Source organism: Papio anubis, chromosome 13, assembly GCF_008728515.1.
Source record: "Papio anubis isolate 15944 chromosome 13, Panubis1.0, whole genome shotgun sequence".
Lineage (NCBI taxonomy): Eukaryota > Metazoa > Chordata > Mammalia > Primates > Cercopithecidae > Papio > Papio anubis.
This window is the reverse complement of record NC_044988.1, coordinates 102,015,704-102,042,319: the sequence shown is the minus strand read 5'-3', so window position 1 is coordinate 102,042,319 and position 26,616 is coordinate 102,015,704. Positions and strand designations below refer to the sequence as shown.

The 26,616-nt window shown below is 41.7% G+C and overlaps 1 protein-coding gene across 7 annotated transcripts in view; it reads left to right on the top strand.

Moving 5' to 3' along the window:
- Positions 1-25,264, top strand: part of SETX (senataxin) — a 99,926-nt gene extending 74,662 nt beyond the window's left edge. For 2 of the 7 annotated variants that reach the window (XM_017949528.3, XM_009187954.4), the window contains exons 18-28: positions 528-599; positions 3,290-3,439; positions 5,433-5,540; positions 8,573-8,760; positions 9,646-9,738; positions 11,444-11,608; positions 15,123-15,221; positions 16,381-16,419; positions 16,949-17,036; positions 17,162-17,248; positions 21,745-25,262. In XM_017949528.3, the coding sequence (XP_017805017.2) occupies positions 528-599; positions 3,290-3,439; positions 5,433-5,540; positions 8,573-8,760; positions 9,646-9,738; positions 11,444-11,608; positions 15,123-15,221; positions 16,381-16,419; positions 16,949-17,036; positions 17,162-17,248; positions 21,745-22,488 (1,833 nt within the window). In that variant the 3' untranslated portion in view covers positions 22,489-25,262. Of the gene's footprint in view, positions 1-527; positions 600-3,289; positions 3,440-5,295; positions 5,407-5,432; positions 5,541-8,572; positions 8,761-9,645; positions 9,739-11,443; positions 11,609-15,122; positions 15,222-16,380; positions 16,420-16,948; positions 17,037-17,161; positions 17,249-21,744 lie in introns of those variants that run through there. The other 5 variants (XM_031654671.1, XM_009187956.4, XM_009187955.4 and 2 more) reach the window with 5 other exon arrangements.
- Positions 25,265-26,616: the final 1,352 nt, after the last annotated feature.

The window sequence follows — 26,616 nt, the reverse complement described above, 5'->3', positions numbered from 1 at the left end:
TGTGTGTCAGCCATTTCTTCTTCAGGAGAAGGTGAGTGTCAGCATTTCAGGGCTTCCACCATCTCAACTTAGAAACCCCGTAGGGAGAGAAGGTCTTTCTCTTAGCATCCATATATCCAGAGAAGCAGTTAGTTTAGTCCCTGGGTGAGCAAGCAGGTCTAATCCGTATTTTTAAGAAGATGGGTGCCATGATTGGCCAGGCCTGTGTTAGATGCCCATCACTGTAATCAGAGGAATGGTTGGGGTGTGATTTACAGCCTCATTTGAATCACCTGGAAGTTAAGGGTGGTGCGATGCTCCCAGGGCTGGAATGCTAAGCAGACTGCTCACGTGCAGCGCACAGGACACAGCTCAGTCTTAGCAGCATACAGAATGCGTCAGGACTCTAGTGGTAAAGAGGAAATAAACTGGGTAAACACATTTTTCATTGGTAAAATACAGGCTCTTTTAAAATTAGAAGCAGTCCATTGGAAGGCATTTAAAAATGCTTAGTTTAGTTTTAATTATGACATTTGGATTTTTTCCAGAGGCAAGAATTAGATGAAAACATTTCCAGAGTTTCTAAGGAAAGGCAGGAACTTGCTTCTAAAATTAAAGAGGTAAGTAGTTCACCTGTAGCATTTTCTTAATTTTGTTTTATTATTATTATTTTTTTATGTAAATATGACTGTTCAGACAAGCTATGGGCTTTACTTTTTTTGGAGACAGAGTCTTACTCTGTCTCTCAGGCTGGGGTGGAGTGGCAAGATCTCAGCTCACTGCAACCTCAGCTTCCCGTGTAGCTGGGATTACAGGCGTACACCACCATGCCTGGCTAATTTTTTTTTTTTTTTTTTGAGATGGTGTCTGGCTCTGTCACCAGACTGAAGTGCAGTGGCATGATCTCGGCTCACTGCAGCCTCCACCTCCCGGGTTCAAGCAATTCTTCTGCCTCAGCCTCCCGAGTAGCTAGGTTTACAGGCATGTGCCACCATGCGCAGCTAAGTTTTGTATTTTTAGTAGAGACGGGGTTTCACCATGTTGGCCAGGATGGGCTTGATCTCGTGATGTCGTGATCCTCCTGCCTCAGCCTCCCAAAGTGCTGGGATTATAGGCGTGAGCCACCACACCTGGCCTTTTTTTTGAGACAGAGTCTCACTCTGTCACCAGGCTGGAGTGTAGTGGCACGATCTCAGTTTACTGCAACCTCTGCCTCCCGGGTTCGAACAATTCTCCTGCCTCAGCCTCCTAAGTAGCTGAGACTGCAGGCGCATGCCACCACCCCCAGCTAAATTTTGTATTTTTAGTAGAGAAGGGGTTTCACCGTGTTGACCAGGATGGTCTCGATCTCATGACCTTATGGTCTGCCCACCTCCTCCCTAAGTGCTGGGATTACAGGCGTGAGCCACCACGCCAGGCCCTTTTTTTTCGTGTTTTTAATAGAAACGCAGTTTCACCATGTTGGCCAGACTGGTCTGGAACTTCCAACCTCAAGTCATCTGCCCATCTCAGCCTCCCAAAGTGTTGGCTTTACAGGCATGAGTCACCATGCCCAGCCACCTATGGGCTTTTCTCAGTTACGTTTTAAATTGTTATGAAAAATTACAAACTTCTGTGGAAATGGAGAAAATGGTGTAACAACATTTGCATTATTTTCTTTAACCTAAGAATGAATTCTTAACACCATCTAAGATTTCTAAGAAAGAGGTGGTTATAAATTATCTTTTTTCTGTTTTAGGTCTCGATAAATATTTAAATTCCTTCTTATGAGGTGCTCTATTTCTGCTTCCCACAGACTGCAAAAAACAATTATGATAATTATCATCAGATAAACAGTTAATGAAACTAGCTTTATGGGTGTTTTCCGTATTAAAAAAAAAAAGTCACCTGTGTGAGCTTTAGGATGAGGGTGGCAACTGTGAGCCCTCCAGAGCTCCAACCTGGGCGCAAGTAGAGTGATGATGGGCAGAATTTGGCATAAGAAAGTACAGCACTTTGATTTTTGGTTTTTGTTTTTTGCAATTCTTGGCTTAGAGCATAAACTCCTTGTACTTGCATTAGATCATAAGGCTCCTGTAATATTTTGTAGCTTTTCCCCAGTATTTTTTGGACGTGAAAATATCCTGTAAGATTTAGACTAATGAAGCTTGGCTGAGCCAGGTGTATACCCTGATTGTCAGAATGCAGCCCTAATCAAACCGCATCGGGGTCAAGGAAAGAGGGTAATAGTAACTGATGACGTTAGTAGTATTTTTGCTGAAGTGTTTCTCCTGAATGTATTGTGATCTTTCTCTGTGGACTAAAATACAGTTGAATTTAATACATATTTTCATTAGCAGTTTATTTAAACTAAAAATTATGTGAAAGCTTTTGATTAAAGTGAAAGCTTTTGATTAAAGTTATAAACAGAACCCCAGATTAATCTTTCCTAAGTCAAAGATGAAGTCCATCTTCACAGATGTTTTTTGCTGCTCATCACATGTGTTGTGTGGGCCATGAAACTGTGCTTGCAGTTTTACTCACTGGAGGGCTGAGGACAGTGTCTGACAGTGCTTTACTGTGTGAGCCGTGGAGGACCACAGTGCCACCATCTTCCTAAAGCTCACACACATGCCTTGAATTGCATGGTTGAATATATCATATATGCTGAGATGAATCACCTCTACTTCTTAGTAGCAAAAAGAAGCAAAGTGAATTTCTGATGAAAATGCTGATTTATTTGAGCACTGTATGGTATGATTGTGAGGCATCATCCACGTTGTCTGGCTCCATAACAGTACTTTGCATTATAGAAGGAGGCCACACTTGTTTTTCTTACTGTGGAAATAGAATATTTGTCAGGTTCACAGGCATTTTTGTTAGTACTAGCAAAAGCACTAAAAAAAAGGAAAGGACAATATTATATACTTAAAAACTAACAGAAAAATGTACATTCAAGCTGAATTCTAACCCTGGTTTTACTCAGATAATTCACAACTCAGGATTATTACATCTCTACTTCAGATACCTACCTACATATATCTGACTACAGGAAGGATTGTAATCTACTTTGACCAAGTCAAACCCTGGATAAGAATTTTTAATGTGCTTAAATCATATTCTGTGTTTCAGCCACAAAGCACACATTCTTTCCGGTTTGGGATTATCTTGAACGTTTCTGTTGTTTCCTAGATTTGAGGGTTTCCCCCTAACTTTTACTAAATGTTTTTCTGTCACTTAATAAATAGTGAGTGTTTTATAGTAAACATAGGCCTGTCGTAGTCAAGGATTGATGTACAGCTGAATATTGATTTAATCTTTGTTCTCTTAGGTTCAAGGACGCCCACAGAAAACACAGAGTATCATCATCTTAGAGTCCCATGTCATCTGCTGCACATTGAGCACAAGTGGTGGCTTACTACTTGAATCTGCTTTCCGGGGGCAAGGGGGTGTCCCCTTCAGCTGTGTCATTGTTGATGAGGTCAGTCGACAGTCAGCCATACAACTTTGACTAGTACTATGAGGAGTAAGTCTTAGATTAATTGTGGCTGCTGAGATGTTGAGGAGATGTGGTTTTGCATCTGATTTTTACGTGCTATTACATGTGTATTCCCTTATGTAGAAATACGCTTCTTATGGCCAGGCGCGGTGGCTCAAGCCTGTAATCCAGCAGTTTGGGAGGCTGAGGCGAGAGAGTGGGATCCCGCGAGGAGTCAGGAGATTCCCGAGACCATCCTGGGCGAACACGAGCCCACCTCTACTAAAAGTACAAAAAAAAAAAAAAAAAAAAACTAGCAGGGGAGGCTGAGGTGGCCGAGCGCCTGCAAGTGCTTCTCGAGGGAGGCTAGGGGAGGCAGGAGAATAAAATGAACCGGAGAGGAGCTTGCAGTGAGCTGAGATCCTAGCCCTGCACACACTCCAGCCTGGGCAACAGAAGACCAGTCTCAAAAAAAAAAGAAATACGCTCCTTAATGGCCCTCCATAGTGAAAGTGGGTTTTCCAGTATTTGGGGGTTAGTCTTGAGGATGACTGATGGTTTCTAACGAAGTCTCTGCTGAGTGACTGTCTCGCTCCTGCTGAGAGTGTCTCTGGTAACCTTTTGATGTAGTTTTAATATAATTTTGGACAGCTTTGAGCCATAGTATGTTCACCTGACATCCTTTATTCCTAGTTCACTCTTTGAGCAAACATTTATTGGGTACCTGCTGTTTGTCATAATGTAGAGTCAGAAGACAAAAGAGATGGAGCAGGAAAAACCAGAGAATTGAGTGATCAGGAGACCTAAGATCCAATTTTCACCAGAAGGAAAGGACAAAAAGTGGAAATGATTAAATAGTTGAAGAAAATGTCATTGAATTTAAGAGAAATTTGAGTCTCGTGATCAGAGGCGTGCTGAGGAACCAGGAGGAAAGCTATGGGGAAACACACCCCTGGACGCTCCTAATGGGATTTCTGAACCTCAGATACAAAGTTTTGAAAAGGGCCTGGGCATGGTGGCACAATCCTGTAATCCAGGCACTTTGGGAGACTGAGGAGGGTGGATCACTTGAGCCCAGGAGTTTGAGACCAACCTGGGCAACATGGTGAAACCTTGTCTCTACTGAAAATACAAAAATTAGCCAGGTGTGATGGCATGCGCCCGTAATCCCAGCTATTTGGGAGGCTGAGGTGAGAGGATTGAGCCGGGGAGGCGGTGAACGACGATCATGCCACTGCCCTCCAGCCTGGGTGACAGAGTGAGACTCTGTCTCAAAGAAAAAAAATTTAAAAATAAATAAAAATTTTAAAATAAAGTTTTAAAAGGACTTTAGAGGAGAAAAGTTTTTTTCAGGCTTATGTCCAGCAGGAACAAAGAGCACACATCTAGGATGTGCATGGCCTTCTGAACTTACGGCTGGTTCCTAAGTGGTAGTGGCTGACTTGGTGGCTGACTTCAAAATACATGTTTGATTTTTTTGAAAAATGTGTTTGGAGAATTTATTTTTTATTTATTCATTTTTTTTTTTTTGAGACGGAGTCTCGCTCTGTCACCGAGGCTGGAGTGCAGCGATGTGATCTTGGCTCACTGCAACCTCTGCCTCCTGGGTTCAAGCAATTCTCCTGCCTTAGCCTCCCGAGTAGCTGGGATTATAGACACTGGCTACCACGCCCAGCTAATTTTTTTGGTATTTTTAGTAGAGATGGGGTTTCGCCATGTTGGCCAGGCTGGTCTTGAACTCCTGACCTCAGGTGATCCACCCGCTTCAGCCTCCCAAAGTACTGGCATTACATGTGTGAGCCACCGCACACAGCCTGGAGGACTTATTTTGTTGGTTTTGTTTTGTTTTTTGATTTCAGGGAAAATCCTTATTTTTGACATTTGGTGCAGGAGAAGTGTGGTACTTTTCTGAATGGTTAGAACTTTAATCAGATAAACTATATGGATAAATGGTAAAGATTGTTAAGACTGCCTTTCCCTTCTGTATCTTACCAAGGCTGGACAGTCTTGTGAAATTGAGACTCTTACCCCACTCATCCATCGCTGCAATAAGCTCATCCTAGTAGGAGATCCCAAGCAGCTCCCTCCCACAGTCATCTCTATGGTAAGTTTTTTATGTTCAGATTGCTTTAAAATGGAAGGGGCTTTTTAAAATGTTTGTTTTCAGGAGGGAGAGACACCTTTCTTGGATTGGCCTCTTAATTTGGAGGGAAAAGTAAGCAGTAACTGAGAAAAGAGAAGCATGGATTGAGTCTTAATAAGCAAAAAAAAAAAAAAAATTCCTAAAAATGCCCCTTTGTTCATAGTTGTTCTTCTGTGTATGTGTGGCAGAAGCAGTGTGTCAGGGACTGGAAGCCTAGATGGATGACGTGCCATGGAAACCAACCTTTGGGAAAGGCAGTGTGCACGTCTTTTAAGAGCTGAATCTGATTTATTTTAATCATACAAACACCAAAAGAGTAATAAAAGAAAAACTGCAGAAATAAGGAGAAGAATCCCACCCTCCTCATTTTTATTTAAATATGTACAAATTGAGGAAATATGAGGTTAAATTAATTTTGGAGTACATTTCTATTTTTAGAATTTGATATTCTGTTGTTCATACAAGAACATGTCTGTGCCCCTCACATCATCTGAAAGTGAGGGTACTGGGGGAAAAAAAAGAATTGTGAACTCTGACTTCAGGAAGAGAAGAATCAGATTGTAGTCGAGTCTACTTTGTTCGGTTTTTTTTAAATCTCACGAAAGACGTCTCCTGGAAATGCACATCAGAATCAGGATTCAATAGATGTTTTGAAGTAATCTGAAGAGGTTTTGAAATTTAATAAAATGTGTATTTTTTACTAATAACATAGATTATACAGATAATTGAGCAGTGGCCTCAAATAATCCTAGAAAATAGATCATTTTCAAAGCATTTTTGTTGAAGTATGGCATGAATGCAGGTGGTTATCATTAGTGGTTTTTGACTTTGGAATTATTCAGAATGATAGTGCAGTTCTTTGTATGACATTTGAGCATAGGTACATGATCACATTAGTGTGTGGCCCAGAAGCACACCTGTCACCCACTGAAAACCCGTGTGTGTAGGGAAGAACTGCTGCAGGTAACTCTGTTCATGGAAAATAATGAAGAGCAAATTCTGTATCCCATTTCTTTAAATAATGCAGTATTTCATTGAAGGGCCTTAGCATATAGTGAAAAGAGAGATTGTTAATGGGCCTCAACTTTACTGCCTAGTTTAATGATTGATAAAAACAACAAAAATTAGAAAAAAAATCCGTTTGTGCTTTTTAAATTGTTGTACAAATAAAACAGGCTATTTTGAGAAAATAATTACAAAGTTCATTTCCATAAGGTGCCTTTTGTGACCACCTATTTCTAGTGATAATTACAGTGAAAGTGAGTATTTTTAATGGATATCGCTGGGCATTTGTGTGTTTGTTCATCTTTTTCAGTATGTGTATACTGAATGCCAGCATAATTCAGGTGCTGTTTAGGTCCTGGGGTTATGACAGTGAAGAAAACAGACAAAATCCCTGCCATGAGTCATGGTGTTTATATTCTAGGGGATAGCAGTCAGTTACTAAAAAGTGGTATATGGTTTGTATACATGTATATATTTATGTGTATATGTACATGGGTTTGATTTTGTTTAAAGGTGGCAAAATCATTCTGTGCAGAATTGTTTTTTGTTTTTTTTTTTTTCAATTAGTAAATCAGGGACATTCTCCCATGTCAGAATATATATTAATAAATTCTATGTCATTTGTAGAATGGACTAAGGTTCTGTCTGAAGGTAGATGTGTTACCTTATATAAGTTCCTTTTCTGTTTGCCCAAAGAAAAGATTAAAAATTAGATTTTGTGAGCTAACGCAGATAAACTTTTGAGGATTTAGGCAAAATTGTCATACGTCTATTAATAATTATTATTTTTTACTTACACAAACCTGTTTAAAATCACACATATGAATAGGTTAAGTAGTGCCTTTTTTCCACTCTCATAGTTTGTGAAACAAGTTTATTCAGGCTTTGCACATCTTCAGTACCAGTATCTTTCACATCACTCATGAAGATTCCATCATCTTAGTGAAGTTTTCAGCACATTTTTACTTCCAGGTTATTTAAGATAAAGTACTTTTTGAAACTTTCTATGATGCTGCCGTTGGGAAGTGTATCCCAAGGCACAACTGTAATAACATCAAGACAGTTTATCCCGTTTGTCACTTTGGTCACTGTTTTTCAGATTGCAGAGTATAACCCATTATTTGGTTTGTGAAATCCATTTAGCACAGCTTGGGCTTTCCTAATTCAAAAATTTGAAATGCTTCACTATCTGAAACTTCCCAAGTGCTGACATTATACTTAAAGTTCACGCTCAAAGGATATGCTCATTGGAATATTTTGAATTTTTGGATTAGAGATGGCTAACACGTAAGTCGAGTCTGTTTCCTTCACTGGAAATTAAGTCCCGTGAAACTTGATCTTATTCACTCTGGCAGTCTTAGCACTCCAGATTATAGGTGCTTAGTACACATTAGATGGATGAATGAAGAATTTTGTCTTCAAAAGGCTTGTTTACAGTGGCATTCAGTATATCTGTCTGTGAGGGTATACCCCCGGAAATAATTGTTAAAATCTGTGTTACATTTCTCTGCTTCCTTTATTGTTGGTTTTTTGGGTGGCATCTTGTAGCATCAAAATAGCATCAGTCGTCTTTCACGAGATCGTATCTCTTTCATTAGCAGTATATGAGTAGAAAATACCTCCACATGTATTCAAGATTCATGGCATTTTGGCTGGGTGTGGTGGCTCATGCCTGTAATCCCAGCTACTCAGGAGGCCAGAGACACGAGAATCACTTGAACCTGGGAGGTGGAGGTTGCAGATGAGATCATGCCACTCACTGCACTCCAGCCTGGGCGATAGAGCGCTACTGTGTCTCCAAAAAAAAAGATGCATGGCATTTTGAGGATCAGAGTCAGAAACACCTTTTTTGTCTGAAGCTGTGGTTGGTAATCTTATGCTACCTGAACGTTGCCATGTAAGTATTAGATCTCAGTAATTGTGTTTATGATAGTGGGAAAGATAGAAACGAATTCTTGGAAATTATTGCTTTATTTTGCCCCTCACAGAAAGCACAGGAGTATGGCTACGACCAGTCAATGATGGCTCGCTTCTGCAGACTGCTGGAAGAGAATGTAGAACACAACATGATCAGCAGGCTGCCTATTCTGCAGCTCACTGTGCAGTACAGGATGCATCCAGACATATGCCTCTTCCCTTCTAATTATATTTACAACAGAAACTTAAAAACAAATAGGTGAGTTCCCCTTACTGCTCGTGACCTTAGTAGTTTAGCTACTTATGAAGAATAGACATTTTACTATCTTCTTCTTAGGTCTTGTCATAAAAAGCGTAAATCACGGAGGATTAATAATTTTCTCTTGTTATAATAGCCATCATGTTGAATACAGCAGAGCACATAAAAATGAAAGGGGGAAAAAGTCACCTATATTTATACTAACCAGAAATAATCACTGGTAACACATTTTGGCATATCTGCTTTCAGTCCTTTTTTTTTTTTTTTTGGGAAGACAGGGTCTCATTCTGTCACCCAGACAGAATGAGTGCAGTGGCACAATCCTGGCTCACTGTAGCTTCAACCTTCCAGGCTCAATTGATCACCTGCTTCAGCCTCCTGATTAGCTGGGACTACACTCAGTCACCGCCATGCCTGGCAAATTTTTGTATTTTTCTTTTTGTGGAAACGGGATTTCACTATGTTGCCCAGGCTACTTTCAAACTCCTGAGCTCAAGCAATCCGTCTGCCTTTGCCTCCCAAAGTGCTGGGATTATAGGCGAGAGTCATTTCAGTCCTTTTACCATGCATATCTTTTTTTACTTTTTAAATTTTTGAAGGAAAAATGTGGGACCTTACTCAACATAGTATTCTGTGGCTTACTCTATTATGAGTGTCTTTCCAATCATATTTCTTATATTTTAATGATAAAGATACCTTTCCTGGCGCCAGGAAAGAAATAGAATTTGTTTTGTACCTTTCACTAATATACGTATAGAAAAGAATATTCCTGTTATCCCCTTACTTGCCCCAGCCCACATCACCACACAGAAAAAATTGTAGTAACACCAAAATATTTTCTTAAATCTTGACTTTATTCTGAATGTTGACTGCTTTTTTTTACAGACAGACAGAAACCATTCGATGTTCATCAGACTGGCCATTTCAACCATACCTTGTGTTTGATGTTGGAGATGGTTCAGAAAGACGGGATAATGAGTATGTTCTCCTCTTGCCTCAGTCCTCTGATAGTCCCAGAATTGTTACATGATTTGCATTCATATTTCTGTTAAATACATTTCCTATACACATCTCTCTGCCTAGTGTCAGGGCACAGTCATTTTCACTTAAGTTGATGCTTCTTTTTTCTGTATAAGGGGGTAATATTGCCTAATGTCATAAGCAAGCACTTGAGTAGATACTTGTTGAGCTCACAGCAGTGAGGGAAACAGACGTGCCTATTGCAAGATGGTGATCTCATGGGAAGACAGACCTTCACCAGGTAATCACCTAGGTAAGCAGTTATTCCAGTTGGGTTAAGTACTGTGAAGGCTAAGTATAAATTCAGTTGAATGAGGATGTGAAAGGGAGGAAGGAAGTAGTGACAGAGGTTGGATGGTATTGGGTTGTGAATAAGGGCATATGTTCAGGTGGTCTGTATATGACAGCAAAGAGGAGTGGTGGTGTTGCTAGATAGTGGCAATGTCAGAGGAGCCGGGGATTCTTGTGAGAGACTAGGGGAGGAATGGTCTAGGGGCAGCATTTGTTGGCACAGATGCAAGCACCACTCTGTCATGAAGTAGGAGGAAACACAAATCCCACTTCTACATCATGGGATGACTGCAGAGCAGGTGGCGTCCTCAGGCGAGAATCAGGTGTTAGATAGGATACAGAGGTGGAAGTAGGGAACACTCATTGAAGAGGCTAAACATACAGAGGAGGAGTTGGCCATGGGATTGTAGTGCTGGAGGGACTGCAGCCTAAAGGTTTTAATGGGACCTATTGGAGGAGAGCAGAGGATTGTGAGTGAAGCCCCAGAGCATCAGGAAGGAGGGTTATGAGCGGAATGTTGACCAGAGAGGGTTAATCTGGGAGGGGACCAAGGAAAATGAAGAATTCAGGGATGGAAGAGATCGCTCACTGACTGGGTTGTCCATATAGTAATTCTCAAAGTTAGGAGAATGGGTATTTAAGGCTCGTAAAGCAAGGTGGGTAAGGTATCCTCAGGAATCAAGGGATAGGGGCAGTGCATCCCCTGGTCTTGGTGCATTTCGGGTCTGGTATGGTCATGAGGGAGCATGTGGTTTCAGGAGGGGTTGAGAGTATAGGATATGAGACCGGTGAGGACTATAAAGAGGACATGAACCTGCTCCAGGGCCCCATGTTGTTCAACTGGGGTCAAGTAGGACACATCCTTCACATTGAATCTGTGTGGATGGCAGCTGCTCAGTTGCGTGGTGTCTGTTGTATGCAGCCAGTGGTGGGGGACGAGGAAGATCATACATCTAAAGCATTTTCTCAGTGTTCGGAAGATAGTCAATCCTTAATTCATGTTAGCTATGTCTTATTCACATCCTTGTTCTTATTAATACTGCTGTTCTTACTACTGCTATCCCTCTTTTAACAGATGAAGAAAGTGGTGCCTAAACTTCAGTTGATTTCAAACTCTTCTCTCTACAGCTTCATTTTTCACTGGACGTTTCACATGTATTCATATTTACCACAGCATTTTCACGTTTATTCATATATACCATATTAATGGTCATGGTAACAGCCTCTTGGAGTCACTGCTAGCTGAATAAAAGATGAAACCTATCTGCCTGCCATTTACTATAATGGGAAACAAACTCAATGGAACTTAAGTTAGCAGTTAGCCTGCTATTAGTTTTGATAACATTGTGTTTTCTTTTTCCATCTTGTTTAGCTCATACATAAATGTTCAAGAAATAAAACTGGTGATGGAAATAATTAAGCTTATTAAAGACAAAAGAAAGGATGTTAGTTTTCGAAACATTGGCATAATAACTCATTACAAGGCCCAGAAGACGATGATTCAGAAGGATTTGGACAAAGAGTTCGATAGAAAAGGGTGAGGTATTTCTATAAATATTTCCAGTTTTCTTGTTGAATTAGATTGAGAGGACATAGAAGGAAAGAAGAAAAGGAAACTCTTAAGGAGTGGTCTGTGCACATTGGTGATGCGGCACAAGGAAGCCGGGATGCTGCTGGCTTTCAGACACTTGTGCTGTGGAGCTCCTGGGCAGACAGGGTACTTTCTGGCAGTTGGAATGTCAACATTCTCCTTGGCAGTGGAATCGACTAAGAAACTTGCCAGGTCTTTACCCTTCAGTTCCGTGACTTCGTCATCAGAATTCTTGTTCCAGCAAGACTAAAAGTGACATTTCACTTTAAATAAATGACTTAACCCCTTGCATTGCCTTTATGTGTAGAATGAAGATGATGTTTTTGTTTCCTTCTTACCTCAGCAGTAAAATTTAAGATTAAAATTAAAGATTTTTTTTTTAGATTAAAGATATTTTTAAAGATTTAAGGTTATGGAAATCCATAACCTTAAAATCATCTTAACTTACAGGCACGCAGACTACCAAAATAGAATCTTGAAAACAATAGAAAATCAGACCTATAGCCTGGGTGCAGTGGCTCACACATGTAATCCCAGCACTTTGGGAGGCTGAGGTGGGCAGATCACCTGAGGTCAGGAGATTGAGACCAGCCTGGGCAACATGGTGAAACCCCATCTACTGAAAAAAAATACAAAAACTAGCCGGGTGTGGTGTGTGCTCCTGTAGTCCCAGCTACTCGGGAGGCTGAGGTGGGTAAATCACTTGAACCCAGGAGGCGGAGGCTGCAGTGAGCTGAGATTGCCCCACTGCATCACTCCAGCCTGGGTGACAGAGCAAGACTCCATTGAAAAAAAAAAAAAAAATCGGACCTATATAACAAATAATGAAACATTTCCCAATAATGAAAAGCCCAGAACCAAACTAAACTGGTGAATTCTATCAAATATTAAAAGAAGAATGAACACCAGTCCTTCTCACATGCTTCCAATAAATAGAACACCCACATTCATTTTACGAAGCCAGTATTACACTGATAGCAAAGCCAAGGGAAGGCATCACAAGAAAACTACAGACCCAAATCCCTGTGACTACAGATACAAAAATCCTCAACAAAATAGTGACCAACTGAATCTAGCAGTTTATTAAAAGGATTTATACATCAAGACCTAGTGGGATTTATCCCAGGAATGTAAGATTGCTTCAACATGTGAAAATCAGTATGATATACCATATTAGAAGAATGGGAAGACCCACATAATCAGCTCAGTAGATATGAAAAAAAATTGCACAGAACCCAAAACCCTTTGATGATTAAAAAAAAAAAAAATCAAACCAGGAATACAAAGGAACTTTTTTTTTTGAGATGGAGTCTCTCTCTGTCACCGAGGCTAGAGTGCAGTGGCTGGATCTCAGCTCACTGCAAGCTCCGCCCCCCAGGTTTACGCCATTCTTCTGCCTCAGCCTCCCGAGTAGCTGGGACTACAGGTGCCCACCACCTCACCCGGCTAGTTTTTTGTATTTTTTAGTAGCGGTGGGGTTTCACCGTGTTAGCCAGGATGGTCTCGATCTCCTGACCTCGTGATCTGCGTGTCTCGGCCTCCCAAAGCGCTGGGATTACAGGCTTGAGCCACCGTGCCCGGCCCAAAGGAACTTTTTTTATTGATAAAAGACAATTACGAAAAACTCAGCTAACATTATACTTGATAGTAAGAATGAAAGCCTTTCCTCTAAGATCAGGAAAGATGTTTGAAAATCTTACTGTTACTGCTTCTTTTCAACATTGTATTAGAGGTTCTAGCCAGAGCAGTTAAGTAAGGAAAAGAAGTAAAAAGCATCTTTATTGGAAAGAAAAAAGTAAAACTATCTCTTTTCATAGGTGGCGTGATCTTATTTCTAGAAACCCTGACAAATCCACTCAAAGACACTTATTAGAGATAATAAGCTTAGCAGGATGCAAGATTAATATGTAAAAGTTGATTATATTTTGATACAACTAGCAACGAACAATCTGAAAAGGAAGTTGAAACAATTCCATTTACAATAACATCAAAAAGAATAAAACACTTCGGAATAAATAGAACCAAAGAAATGTAAGACTTACATGCTGAAAACTGCAAACATTGTTGAATTAAAAGAACACTTAAATAGGCCAGGCGCAGTGGCTCACGCCTGTAATCCCAGCGCTTTGGGAGGCCCAGGTGGGTGGATCACCTGAGGTCAGGAGTTCAAGACCAGCCTGGCCAACATGGTAAAACCCTGTCTCTACTAATAATACAAAAATTAGCCGGGCATGGTGGCACACAACTGTAATCCCAGCTACTCTGGAGACTGAGGCAGGAGAATCACTTGAACCCGGGAGGCGGAGGTTGCAGTGAGCTGAGATCCCTCCATTGCACTCCAGCCTGGGTAACAAGAGTGAAACGCCATCTCAAAAAAAAAAAAAAAAAACCCCACCTAAATAAATGTGAAGACATCCTGTTTTCATGGACTGGAAGACTTAGTATTGTTTTGTTTTTTGCATTTTTTGGTGTTTTTTCATTTTTAGTAGAGACGAGGTCTCACTAAGTTGCCCAGGCTGTTCTCAAACTCCCAAGTTCACATGATCTTCCCAAAGAGCTTAGATTACAGACATGAGCTACCACGTCCAGCCAAAGACTTAGTATCAGTGTGACCATTTCTGTAAAAAAGGCAGTTGGAATACATCTGTAGATCAGTTTGGGGAGTGCTGCCATCTAACACTAAGTCTTAGTAACTTTGTACTGTGTGGTACAATGAAATATTAATGAAAAAAAGGGATGAAGTTCTGTTACATGCTACAACATGGATGAACTTTGGAAATGTTATGCTAAGGGAAAACAGTCACAAATAATCACATTTTGTAATTCCATTTATGTGAAACTCACAGTATAAGAAAATCTGTAGAGACAAAGTAGATTAGTGGTTGCCAGGGAATGGAGAGAGGAGGACTTCAGGCTAACCTCCAAGAAAATATTTAAAAAATTTTTTAGCAGCCAGGCATGGTGGTGCATGCATCTCTTTGGGAGACTGAGGCAAGGAGGATTGTTTGAGCCCCAGAAGTTTGAGTCCAGCCTGGGCAACGTAGTGAGACTCTCTCTTTCTCTCTCTTTTTTTTTTTTTTAAAGTTTCTTTAAAAATAAAGACTGTAAGGCCAGGCAAGGTGGCTCACATCTATAATCCTAACATTTTGGGAGGGTGAGGTGGAAGGATTGCTTGAGGCCAGGGATTTGAGACTAGCCTGTGCAATATAGCAAGACCCCATCTCTACAAAACATGGAAAAATTAGGGTGTTGGTCCATGCCTGTAGTCCTGGCCACTTAGGAGGCTGAGACAGGGCTCTGGTGGTCAAGTTACAGTGGGCTATGAATATGCCACTGCACTCCAGCCTGGACAAGAGTGAGGCTAGACTCTCTCTCAAAAAACCAAAAACTAGTTTATAAATATGTTTATTTAATAATTATCTTCCTTTTTCCAGTAAATATGTTTCTCTTTTGTAAATAGACCAGCAGAAGTAGATACTGTGGATGCGTTCCAGGGTCGGCAGAAGGATTGTGTTATTGTTACATGTGTCAGAGCAAATAGCGTGCAAGGTTCAATTGGGTGAGTTACTGTCATTGTTGCTCTTTTATACTTTTATACATTGTTGCTTGTTTATAATTCAGGATTAGGTTCATTATCACTGTTAGAGAACACCATTTGCTTTCTTAATTTTCTTTTGTGAAAACCTGTGTAATATTATGAAAGTTTCTCTTTTAAGTTGTGAAATAGACCCACTGTTAGATCTTGGTGCAGTCTTGGCCCACTGCAACCTCCACCTCCTGGCTTCAAGCAATTCTTCTGCATCAGCCCCCCAAGTAGCTGGGACTACAGGCATGTGCCACCACGCCCAGCTGATTTTTGTATTTTTCTGTAGAGACAGGGTTTCGCCATGTTGCCCAGGCTGCTCTCAAACTCCTGAGCTCCAGTGCTCCACCCGTTTCGGCCTCCCAAAATGCTGGGGTTATAGGCCTGAGCCACCGTGCCTGGTTTTGGTGTCTTTTATATTAACCCATTTCATAGTGTGAATCTGTTCTTTTATTTAATAAGATTCAAATAGACAATTAGATTAAGTATACTTTGCAGAGGCATGTTACTCTCCATAGTATGTGTCAAAGTGTCATTGTTTTTTGTGTTTTCCTGCTTTGGCTAAGTTTGTTAACCTTAACTACTGTCAGTGTATTTAAGATGCTAAGGACAATCTGTATGAGTGACAGAATATTCCCCCAAGCCCAAGACTCTTACATAATTATTTGTTCTTTGTCATGAGAAGCAGATAGAATTTACAGGTTATAAATTAGTTTGTTTTCAAATAAAATAGTAATTAAAGTAACCTTCGCATCTCCCTGGGATGGGCTGCATATACAGAGACCAGTTATATCTCAGGGTCAGTTTATAAATAGTCCTTTCTCTCCCAGCTAATTTGAAATTTCACTGTTGTCGTACATCAGTTCTATTTCTGAGCTCTTTTTCTCAGCTGTTGAAGTATTTATCTGCTATTCATGTATTTCTACACTAGTTCTACAATATCTTAACAACTTGGATATATTTAAATGTAAGAATAAAGTGAATGGGCTGGTACCACATTTTTAGGATTTTTTAAGTCTTCAAGATTGCACTGTTAAAATTTCCAATTATCTCATCCAGGTAAAAATAGGAAATTGATAGATACATCACTTTGAAGGAAGCCCTGAGGTTTTGGTTTGTTTACTGTTTTTAATAGGAATTCTTCTGTGCCCGGTACCCTGTATTGGGACAGAGAGTAAGAAAGCACTGTGACTTCTAGAGGAGTGGAGGAATCCTGGAAAAGCTGCCTGCAGTCCACCTGTGTCTCACATGGGCATGCTGAGTCATTCCTAGAGTCCACCTGTGTGTCACACGTTCACGCTGAGTCATTCTAGAGTCCAACCTGTGTCTCACACGGGCACACCGAGTCATTCTAGTCTACCTGTGTCTCACATGGGCACGCTGAGCCATTGTAGAGTCCATCTGTGTCTCACATGCGGATGCTGAGTCATTCTAGAGTCCGTCTGTATCTTGGGCATGCTGAGTCATTCTAGAGTCCACTTTGTGTCTCACACGTTCACGCTGAGTCATTCTAGAGTCCACCTGTGTCTTGGGCACGCTGAGTTATTCTAGAGTCCACATTGTGTCTCACACGGGCACGCCAAGTCATTCTAAGAGTCCTCCTATGTCTCGGGCACACTAAGTCATTGTAGAGTCCACCTGTGTCTCACACAGGTGTGTTAAATCATTCTAGACAAAGAAGGAACTCTTTTTTTATTGCCTAGATTCCTGGCAAGTTTGCAGAGATTGAATGTCACCATCACACGAGCCAAGTACAGCCTCTTCATCCTCGGACATCTGAGGACCCTGATGGTAGGTACCAGAGAGCTCAGAAATTTACCCGTTGTTACTATTGTTTGTTTGAGTTTTTGTTCTTATTTTCCATCAAACTGTAAATGATTTCTGGATTACAAAATAATGGTTGTTATGTTTTCCAGCAACTTCTTCCTAGGAGCTTTTGTGTACACGTGAACCATTCGCCTTTTTTCAGCCCAGAACCCAAGTATCTACACTGGGCTCTCAAGGTGACCATTTTAAAACAAATTATCCACATCATAGGATTATTGTTAAGGTATATTAAATCCACAAATGTAAAGTGCCATAGCAATTACTTGGCACTTAGTAAACACTCAGTAAATGTGACTGTTTATTGGCCCAGCTTAATGCCAGAGAGAGTTTGCAGGCGCGTACTCTGCTCTGCTTTTCTGCTGGCACTGGGAGCCGTGCTGCTCACTCTGTTTCTCCAGCACTTAGCGCCTCCGGCATTCTTCTGCCAGGACTGGCGCCCCTCTGGAAGAGGTGTACGAGTTTCCAACTTTAGTAGACAAATGGTACAACTTAATTCACTGATACCACAGCTAGATGTCTCCCGTATTTGCTGTTTGTCTCATTAGGGGTAATAACTTTGTAGGTTTTCTCATTTCTCTTTTTATAAAGTCATTGATTTCATCTAAGAAGAGCCAACTTGGTGGCTGTTTCCCCTGGTTTTGGTTCCTGCCACCAGGTGGCGCTCAGATACACCTTTCTCGTTTCACTCTTCTCTTTATCACTCCCGCCTTTGTCATTTGTATGCCTACTCTGAAGGAAGTTTTAAAAGCTGTGTACCTTTTATTTTTATGTACCTCCCATTTTTAAGTTGATAGAAAAAATCTTTGTATGTTTAAATATTACTGAAGATTATGTTTCTGATGTATTATCAATATTGACATTTTAAAATACAGCAATTAAAACTATTACATCGCTCTTAAATATATTCAGTGGAATAGAAAGCAATATTATTTTATTTTTTCCTCTCTTTGAAATTGTACTTCTATTCCTACTTGTTTGGGATAAGATTCACTGGGGTAATCTCTTTTTAGAATTAAAAGCCTTTATATTAATCTCACTGAGCTACATCTCTCTCATGATAATTTCTGTATAACTTGAAAGTTTAAAAAGTTGTATTCCCCCCCCCTTTTTTTTTTGGATACAGGGTCTCGCTCTGTCACCTTGGCTGGAGTGCAGTGGTGCAATTACAGCTCACTGCAGCCTCCGCTTCCTGGATTTAAGCTATTCTCCCTCCTCAGCCTCCTGAGTAGCTGAGACTACAGGCGCATGTACCACCACACCCTGATAATTTTTTGTGCTTTTAGTAGAGACAGGGTCTTACCATGTTGTCCAGGCTGGTCTCAAACTCCTGGGCTCAAGTCATCCCACCTTGGCCTAAAAAGTTGATTTTTATAACTACTTGGGGAACCCATGTGAAGGGTGCATGCAACCTCTCAGTGCTTTCTTTGCAACTTCCTGTAACTCTATAGTTATCTCAAAATATAGGTTTGGATTTTTAAAAATTGCTTTTCCTGTGACCATAAGGATCTGAGTGTTAAAACATGATCTCTTGTCAGTTGAATAGCCTGTTAACACTTATTTGTACAGTTGAGCAAAACAAGACAAATATTTTTAATATTACAGATTTTGATCATGTTTAAACCTGAAAAGTAAATGAAATGTTACTAGAGATACATCTTTTAGTGATGCCTTGATTAAAGGAGCTTCATGGGCACTACTGTTTTTCATCCTCCCTTTATTTGGCAACTCAGGGTGTTGATGTGTCTTGGCAGTGCACTCTGTGGGTGGATGAGGCCCATCGTGATTATGAAGGGTGCGGTGCAGCAGGCAGGGCAGCCCAAGGAGGACATGGGAAGCTGGGGCTTGGAAGTTTATTCCATAACCCTTTTTCACGTTCCATTTAGACAGTATTTGGGAGCCCTTGGGTCACACACCCTTCCACAACTGTACAGACCACTGACCTCCAGCTAATGGCACCGACATTGTCTTCACTCTAGGAAGGCAGTGCTACAAAAAGAGACAGACTAGAATCTAAAAATTCCCAATTTGTCAGCTGGGCTTTCTAACTTTTTTTGTCCTTGGGCTTTTTCTTTGTTGTTTTGGGAATTTGTTTGTTTTTGTTTTTAATTTTTTAGCCTAGTTCCCCTTCTGGAAATGGGATCAATCATTAAAGCGTTTGATTTCCTTTGTAAAACCAAAGCTAATTGTGCCTGCTCAGAACTGTTTTTGTAATCTTAGGAATGGATTAAACACCAACTTTAGGTGTGGTAAACTTAGCAAAAATAGCAAGGCCATCTGCTTCACATATGTGTTTGAGCCACAGGCTAAGGATCTCTAGAGATCTGAGTGAGAAAGAGAACTGAGCCACAGAGCCTGGCACTCCCTCCACAGACCTGTCTGGAATATGCCAGCCACCGTGCCAAGCATTTTATTCTGGTCACATGACTTTCTCCAAACCTTAAAAAACTACTGTGAAGTCAGTTTATTACCATAGTTTATCAAATTCAACAAACCATTCATTATAATATGCACCACCACTATTTTATGTACCATTATTAGACTATGATACAGTGCTTTATTTTCACTTAGAACTTTCATATTTATTGAAAGGACTCTTTTAAGACTTGAGACAGATTTTTATCACATTCTTATGCATACACAAAAGAGAAAATACAAGTAAAATAATAGGTTAAGATATTCCTAAAATTATTTCACTTTCAGAATCTAGCACGAATGAATCACTTCCCAGTCTGTAGTCACCAGTGTTGCCATTCATCCTCAGTGTAGTAGTAAGATTGGCAATTTAGCGTTTGCTAAGAGTTTCACCATTGTCTCCAGGATTTTCTTAGAACCCTTGATCTCCAGTGTATAAAGTTTTTTTGGTTTTTTTTTTTTTTTTTGAGACAGAGTCTCACCCTGTTGCCCAGGCTGGAGTGCAGTGGTACAATCTCAGCTTACTGCAACCTGCGCCTCCTAGGTTCAGGTGATTCCCGTGCCTCAGCCTCTCAAGTAGCTGGGATTACAGGTGTGTGCCACCACACTTGGCTCATTTTGGTATTTTTAGTAGAGACGGGGTTTCACCATGTTGCCCAGGCTGGCCTCGAACTCCTGACCTCAGGTGATCCGCCTGCCTTGGCCTCCCAGAGTGTTAGGATTACAGGCGTAAGTCACTGCACCCAGCCCAAGGCATAAGTTTTAATGCTGGTGTTTTCTTGTCTGATCAGAAAATGTCTGTAGAAAGTTTTCAGGCGAGATCTTTAAATGGTTTATTGACTAAAAGTCTAAGGGTTATAATTGCCTCATCATGAAATCCCCAAGGACAGGTACATGGGCAAGAGGGTCCCCAAGGTCAGAAATGGTAAAATGTGAAAGCAATGTGCACTTCAGAATCCATTAAATAAAATATTACTCCTATTTTACAGATGAGGAAACAGGCTCAGAAAGGTCAAGTGACTTGACTAAGGTCACACAGCAAGTAAATACTGTGCAACCTCCCTGCTTCCCTAACATATCCTTAGGAATAGTACAGGAGCCCCCATGAGAGGGTAGCTATCCTTTTTCTTCCTCTCTTCTTTCTAAAGAGACCTGAGTTCTAGTGGTTGTAAAGCAGCAGCCTCCTCTGAGGAAACTGTCAGGAAGAGAGGAGAGATGGATGTGTTTGGCGACTTTCCCGAGATGGGATTTTATTTCTTAAGCTCCTTTAGGAAACAGGCAGAAAGTGAGATGATCTCTTGGAGATCTCAGTGATGAAGATGTTTTGGCCGTTTGGGGTTTGGGAGGCCTTTGGAAATCCAGTGAAAGCCGTGGGCCTTTTTCTGGAACAGTCACGTGCACTCAGAAGTTTGCTTTCTGAAACCAGACCTTCCTGTTTGGGAATGTTAGCCCTGCCAAGAGGTGTGGGCAGCACTCTAGATCACCAATGTCCAAAGGACCTTTCTGTCATCATGGAAATGTTTTGTGTCTGCACTGCTCAGTACAACAGCCATTAGTCACGTGTGACCGCTGTGTACTTCAAATGTGGCTGCTGCAATTTAGGAACAGAGTTTTATATTTTGTTTTATTTTAATTTATTGAAATAGAAATAGCAACATGATGCTCCTAGTGACTAGCGCAGACCTGCATTGCAGTTGAATGCACCGATAAAAATGGTTGAAGTTCAGCCTGGCGTGGTGGCTCACGCCTGTAATCCCAGCACTTTGGGAGGCTGAGGTGGGCGGATCATGAGGTCAGGAGATCGAGACCATCCTGGATAACACGGTGAAACCCCGTCTCTACTAAAAATACAAAAAATTAGCTGGGTGTGGTGACGGGCGCCTGTAGTCCCAGCTGCTTGGGAGGCTGAGGCAGGAGAATGGCATGAACCCGGGAGGCGGAGCTTGCAGAGAGCCAGGATCGCACCACTGCACTCCAGCCTGGCGACAGAGTGAGACTCCATCTCAAAAAAAAAAAAAAAGTTGAAGTTCTCCCTTATAGGCTGTGACCAGGTCTTTTCTTTTTCTTTAGGAATGGGACTTTATCATTTTGTATTCGAATTTATTTTTTCCTTTCATGCTTGTCTGATGAGTAATGAATCTTGAGAATCTGTTCATACAATAATATATATTATTTGTTCAGAAATGAATGCTGGAACTCTATGCTTCCCAAGCAGTGTTTCTTTGGGGTGTAATTCTTTTTCCCTTCTCATTGTTTCAAGGAAAACCAGCATTGGAATCAGCTGATTCAGGATGCTCAGAAGCGTGGTGCCATTATTAAGACCTGTGACAAAAACTATAGACATGATGCAGTGAAGATTCTGAAACTCAAGCCCGTGCTACAGAGAAGTCTTACTCACCCTCCTACCATAGCCCCAGAGGTATCCAGACCCCAGGGTGGCTTGCCCAGCAGCAAGCTAGACAGTGGATTTGCCAAGACATCTTTTGCTGCTTCTCTATACCACACACCCTCTGACTCCAAGGAAACTACTCTTACTGTTACTTCAAAGGACCCTGAAAGACCTCCTGTTCATGACCAACTTCGGGACCCACGACTGCTGAAGAGGATGGGCATTGAGGTCAAAGGAGGAATATTCCTATGGGATCCACAGCCCTCGAGCCCCCAGCATCCTGGAGCAACACCTCCTGCAGGAGAGCCGAGCTTCCCTGTCGTTCACCAGGACCTGGGCCATGTACAGCAGCCTGCTGCTGTAGTGGCTGCTCTGAGCAGCCACAAACCTCCCGTGCAGGGCGAACCTCCAGCTGCCAGTCCCGAGGCTTCCACGTGTCAGAGCAAATGTGATGACCCAGAAGAGGAGCTCTGTCACAGGAGAGAGGCCAGGGCTTTCAGTGAAGGCGAGCAGAAGTGTGGTTCCGAGATCCCTCACACCAGGAGGAACTCTAGGTGGGACAAGAGGAGACCGGAGCAGGAGGACAGCAGTTCCAAGAAAAGAAAGCTTTTATAGGAAAGCCCAATGACATGGGCCAGCAGCCACAGCATATTGTAAACTGAAGATGACCAGCTCGGGGGACCATCTAGATAAGCTTATTTGTTTTTTGTAAGGAGCTTGTGTGCTGTTGGAAAACACGGAAAATGCATCCTTAACACCTGAGCCTCTGGTCATCCTCAGTACTTTCTGTCATTTGCAAAAGCTTTCAGAGGGCATTGTGTATCAGTAATAATGTCCTTGAAGTCAGAGACCGGAAATGTTGCTCTCTTCCTCTTCTATAGACAAGGAGGTCAGACTGGAGTGAATGTTGTAAAAGTTGAAATGTATATTTGTATAGCAAATAACAAAATCCTTTTAAAATTTAATCTAGTAGACCGCTTTTCTTTCCCCTGTTTAAAATGTTAATCATTTTTCAACAGAACAAACTTTATATTAAAAAAAAAAAAAAAGATGGGAGGAGGGCAGGTCCTTTCAACCATTGTTAGGGCAAGACAGATTTATTTAACAGCCTAGCTTGGAATAAGCTGAGTTAGTGCTGGTGTCTCTAGCTCTATTTAAAAAAAGCAAACCCCCCCCACCAAAAAAAACCTGGAGTCTCCTGGGGGACACTTTGGGCAGCAGAATTGTGTTAGGTAAAATCCTGCTGACATGGTGCATTTTTAGACACAGGCCCAGGGTATTCTATTTCTGGGATGAGTTCATTTACCTGTTTAGTATGCACATAGTTCCCTAGCTAAAATCCCTAATCTTCTTGAAAGAGAAGAATATGGAGTGAAAGAATAATTCTTGAACTATCATTTAAATGCTCCCAGCATATTGTGAGCTTTGTGTGACTGGTGAGGTACAGACATGTAGTTGCCAAATGCTAGATGAGCGCTGACTCAGCTGTGGAAGAATCACCTCAGCTTACAGATGTCAGACAGATGTAACTAGTTTTCCAGAAAGCCTGGGAAACTGTGTTCAACATTTCCCAAGGGACTCTGATCACCAGGCAGCCTGGGAACCGCTGGGGCAGGCCAAATAGAATATTTTGGGCGGGAAAGAAGCACCCGGTTTAAAATGAAGGGTAACCAGAGGAGTTCAGAACTGAGAAGAGAGTGGCAGACTTCCTGTAATCTTCAGAAATCATCTACCTGTTGAAAACACATGCTGTTTAGAATATCTGATAGCTGTTTCCAGTTACCGTTAGAGGTGATAGTGTTTTTGTGGGGGAAAAAAATTGGCCATGGTGAATGGAGATCGAGGAGGCTCGGGACAAGGGAGGGGCGGGCTGCCTGATTCTGTCCAGTTTTCCAAGCAGCCACACAGTGAATTGGAGGATCCTAAACATGAGAATGTCCAGCTGACAGTTGTAAAAACTAGGGGTCTGTAGTGAATGCGGTGCAGCCCCTACCTCATTTGGGGGTAGGAAAGTAGCTGAAGGTTCATGTGCATTATTTGACGTTTCCCTTGTCATTTTTAAGCAAAAAAGGATTTTGTGTTAGAAATTCTACTTGAGCAGATTATAAAGAGCTTTAAAAAACAACTTTTGCTTGCCAAAAGTTTGAACATTCGATTTCATTACCTGTGTCTCTCTTACTGGTGTCCGGACATCTGACTAACGTCGGCTGAAGACTCCTGAAACCCAGGCAGCAGGTGACTTCCTAGAGTGCTTTGTCCCCAGAGGCAGCTGCTGCTTCCTGTGTGGGGGCGGAGAGTTTGTCCTTGGCCATGCAGTGTGTGACAGTTCAGGACGGGGAGGGATGGGCCCCACTCTGTCTGGGTCAGGGGTTTTATCAGCCTCTTCCATGTGCCTTTGGGAAGAAATCTCGTTACTTTAAGTTTACTTTTCTGTTATCTTGATGAAGTGCCCATTTTAGCAGACACTTGTAGTGGTGACCACTTAGGGAACGTACAAACTCCTAAGCTTCCAAAGGGAGGCATGGCAAAAACAGTTGGGGTCAGGATGTCTCCCACACTGCTCATGTTAATACTGTTAACACCTGATTTGAGAAAAGTTTTCTCTAAAATGCATATTTTGCTGCCACACACTGAACAGTATTATTTCCAGTTAAGTTTGATGCCTGTTCACCTGTTGGTTCACCACTCACCAGATCTGATTCTGCAAGAATCAGTGGTAGAACTACGTCGTCCTTTCTAACAAGTGAGCCTGTGTCCTGTGACGGCCTTTCACAGCGGAATGCAGTTGTCCCTGACATGACTTTGGAAACTTCACTCGTTCCGGTTGGTACAGGTATTTGCCAAAGGCATTTCATGTGTTTGCTGTGGCCCCTCTTGATGTGGCTGTCAGCACAGCGTTGTTGAACAGGGCTCTTCTTTTTACAGGGTGTAAAGTGTGGCTCTTTGCTTTGTCTTTGCCATGGCATTAAAAGAAAGTTCCCTGTCTTCTTTCAATATTAGTTACTTCAACATGAATGTGTGCTACTTACAAACTTGTTTTGTTTCTTTGTATATAACTTGCCTTGGATTTGTTGTGCGCAGTTTGTTGAGTTGTATGTTTTTGTGAATTATCAGGAGTAAATTTGACAAGTATATGTGAATAACCTCCTGTAAATGAATTTTATAACAAAAATGTACTGAACTATTTTTTAAAGTTGTGCAGATTAGCAATTTTTTGCTATAGCTTTGACTTTTCTATGCTGTGAATTAATAGCTGGGATTTGGCAAACAGTAGCCCTGTTGTCTTTGTTAAACCCTAAATTTTAAGAGGAAATGGCAGAATTAAAAGAAACAAGACGGACATGGATTAGAAGTTATGTATTACTGAAGTAAACTACAAGGTACTAACATCCGTTTCGTCTGCCATTTGGTTTGCTTTATGCTGAAATTACTTGGTGGGGATTTGTGTAATTCAGATATAAAAAGTTTCATTATCCAGCCCAGCCCTCCTTCCTCGCTCCTTTTGGACTCTTCTCTGTACAGTAGTGAGGTGCGTTGAGGCCAGCTGTGCTGTTCAGTTACTGACTGAAGTTTGGTCCAACAGAAATACGTGCTCATCATTAGGCTGGAATTGGGGTGGAGGTGAGATAGGAGGAACAGATGGACAGTGACCCATGAAAGGAGCTCCCAGGGGCACTGGTGGAGGGACAGGGTAGAATTGCCCTGGCCAGGGGTAATTGCTGATGGTTATAGAAGTGGAACACGCTTTATAAAACAATAACTTCAGGAAATGTAGTCAGCTTCCCCACACTTGTGCCTGTTGAAAGGCACTTGACCTCCGCCTCCGTGTCTCTTTCCGTACCCAGAAGCGTGTGCACACAGCCCTCTTGGCCAGCTTGGTTCGTTCAGTATGCATACACAAATTACCAGGGAGGGTAAAATGGGGTGTTTGGGACTTAGGGGGAATAATAAATTTGCCCAATGGCCAGGCAAGAGATGAGTGCTGCATGGTGGTCATCTGTGGAATTTGTTACTGCAGCAGCCTTAGCGACGGTTTTTGAAGTCACCAGACATCTCTCTCCTGACCCATCCACCCCCACAATCGCCCCCACCTCCTGGGGTTCACCATTCATTGAGGAATAAATAATTCAGGGAGGAAACTAAAATTTAGCCTCGACTTAAATAGAATTGATAGTGTCGTACAGCACCACACAGGCAGTTTTTGTACACAAGGGATCCCTCCATGACTGAAAAGACCTGAGTTACCGTCACCCTGTCCTTCTGTACAGAAGGCATTTGTCAAGTCAAATGGCAGAAATGGCATTTGTAGTTTGGGTGTTTGAAACTGCGGGAGGAGGAACTCTGTTGCTGTCCTGTCAGCTCAGTAGACACGGCTGCCTTTGTTTTCAAGCAGCATTACAACAGAATTGTCAGATTGGTAGTTTTCAGCCTTGAGTTTTAACATTAGGGAGCACGTTTGGCTTACCTGGGGGACTTTTTAAAAACATTCTGATTGCCCGGGATCCATCCTGACTGATACAGTGGTTTGTGGATGCAGCCACTAACCGTATTTTTGTGGTGGTGTGTGTGTGTGTTGGGGTTTTTTTGGTTTTTTGAGACGGAGCTTTGCTCTGTCGCCCAGGCTGGAATGCAGTGGTGCAATCTCAGCTCACTGCCACCTCTGCCTTCTGGGTCCAAGTGATTCTTCTGCCTCAGCCTCCTGAGTAGCTGAGATTACAGGTTCCCACCACCACGCCCGGCTAA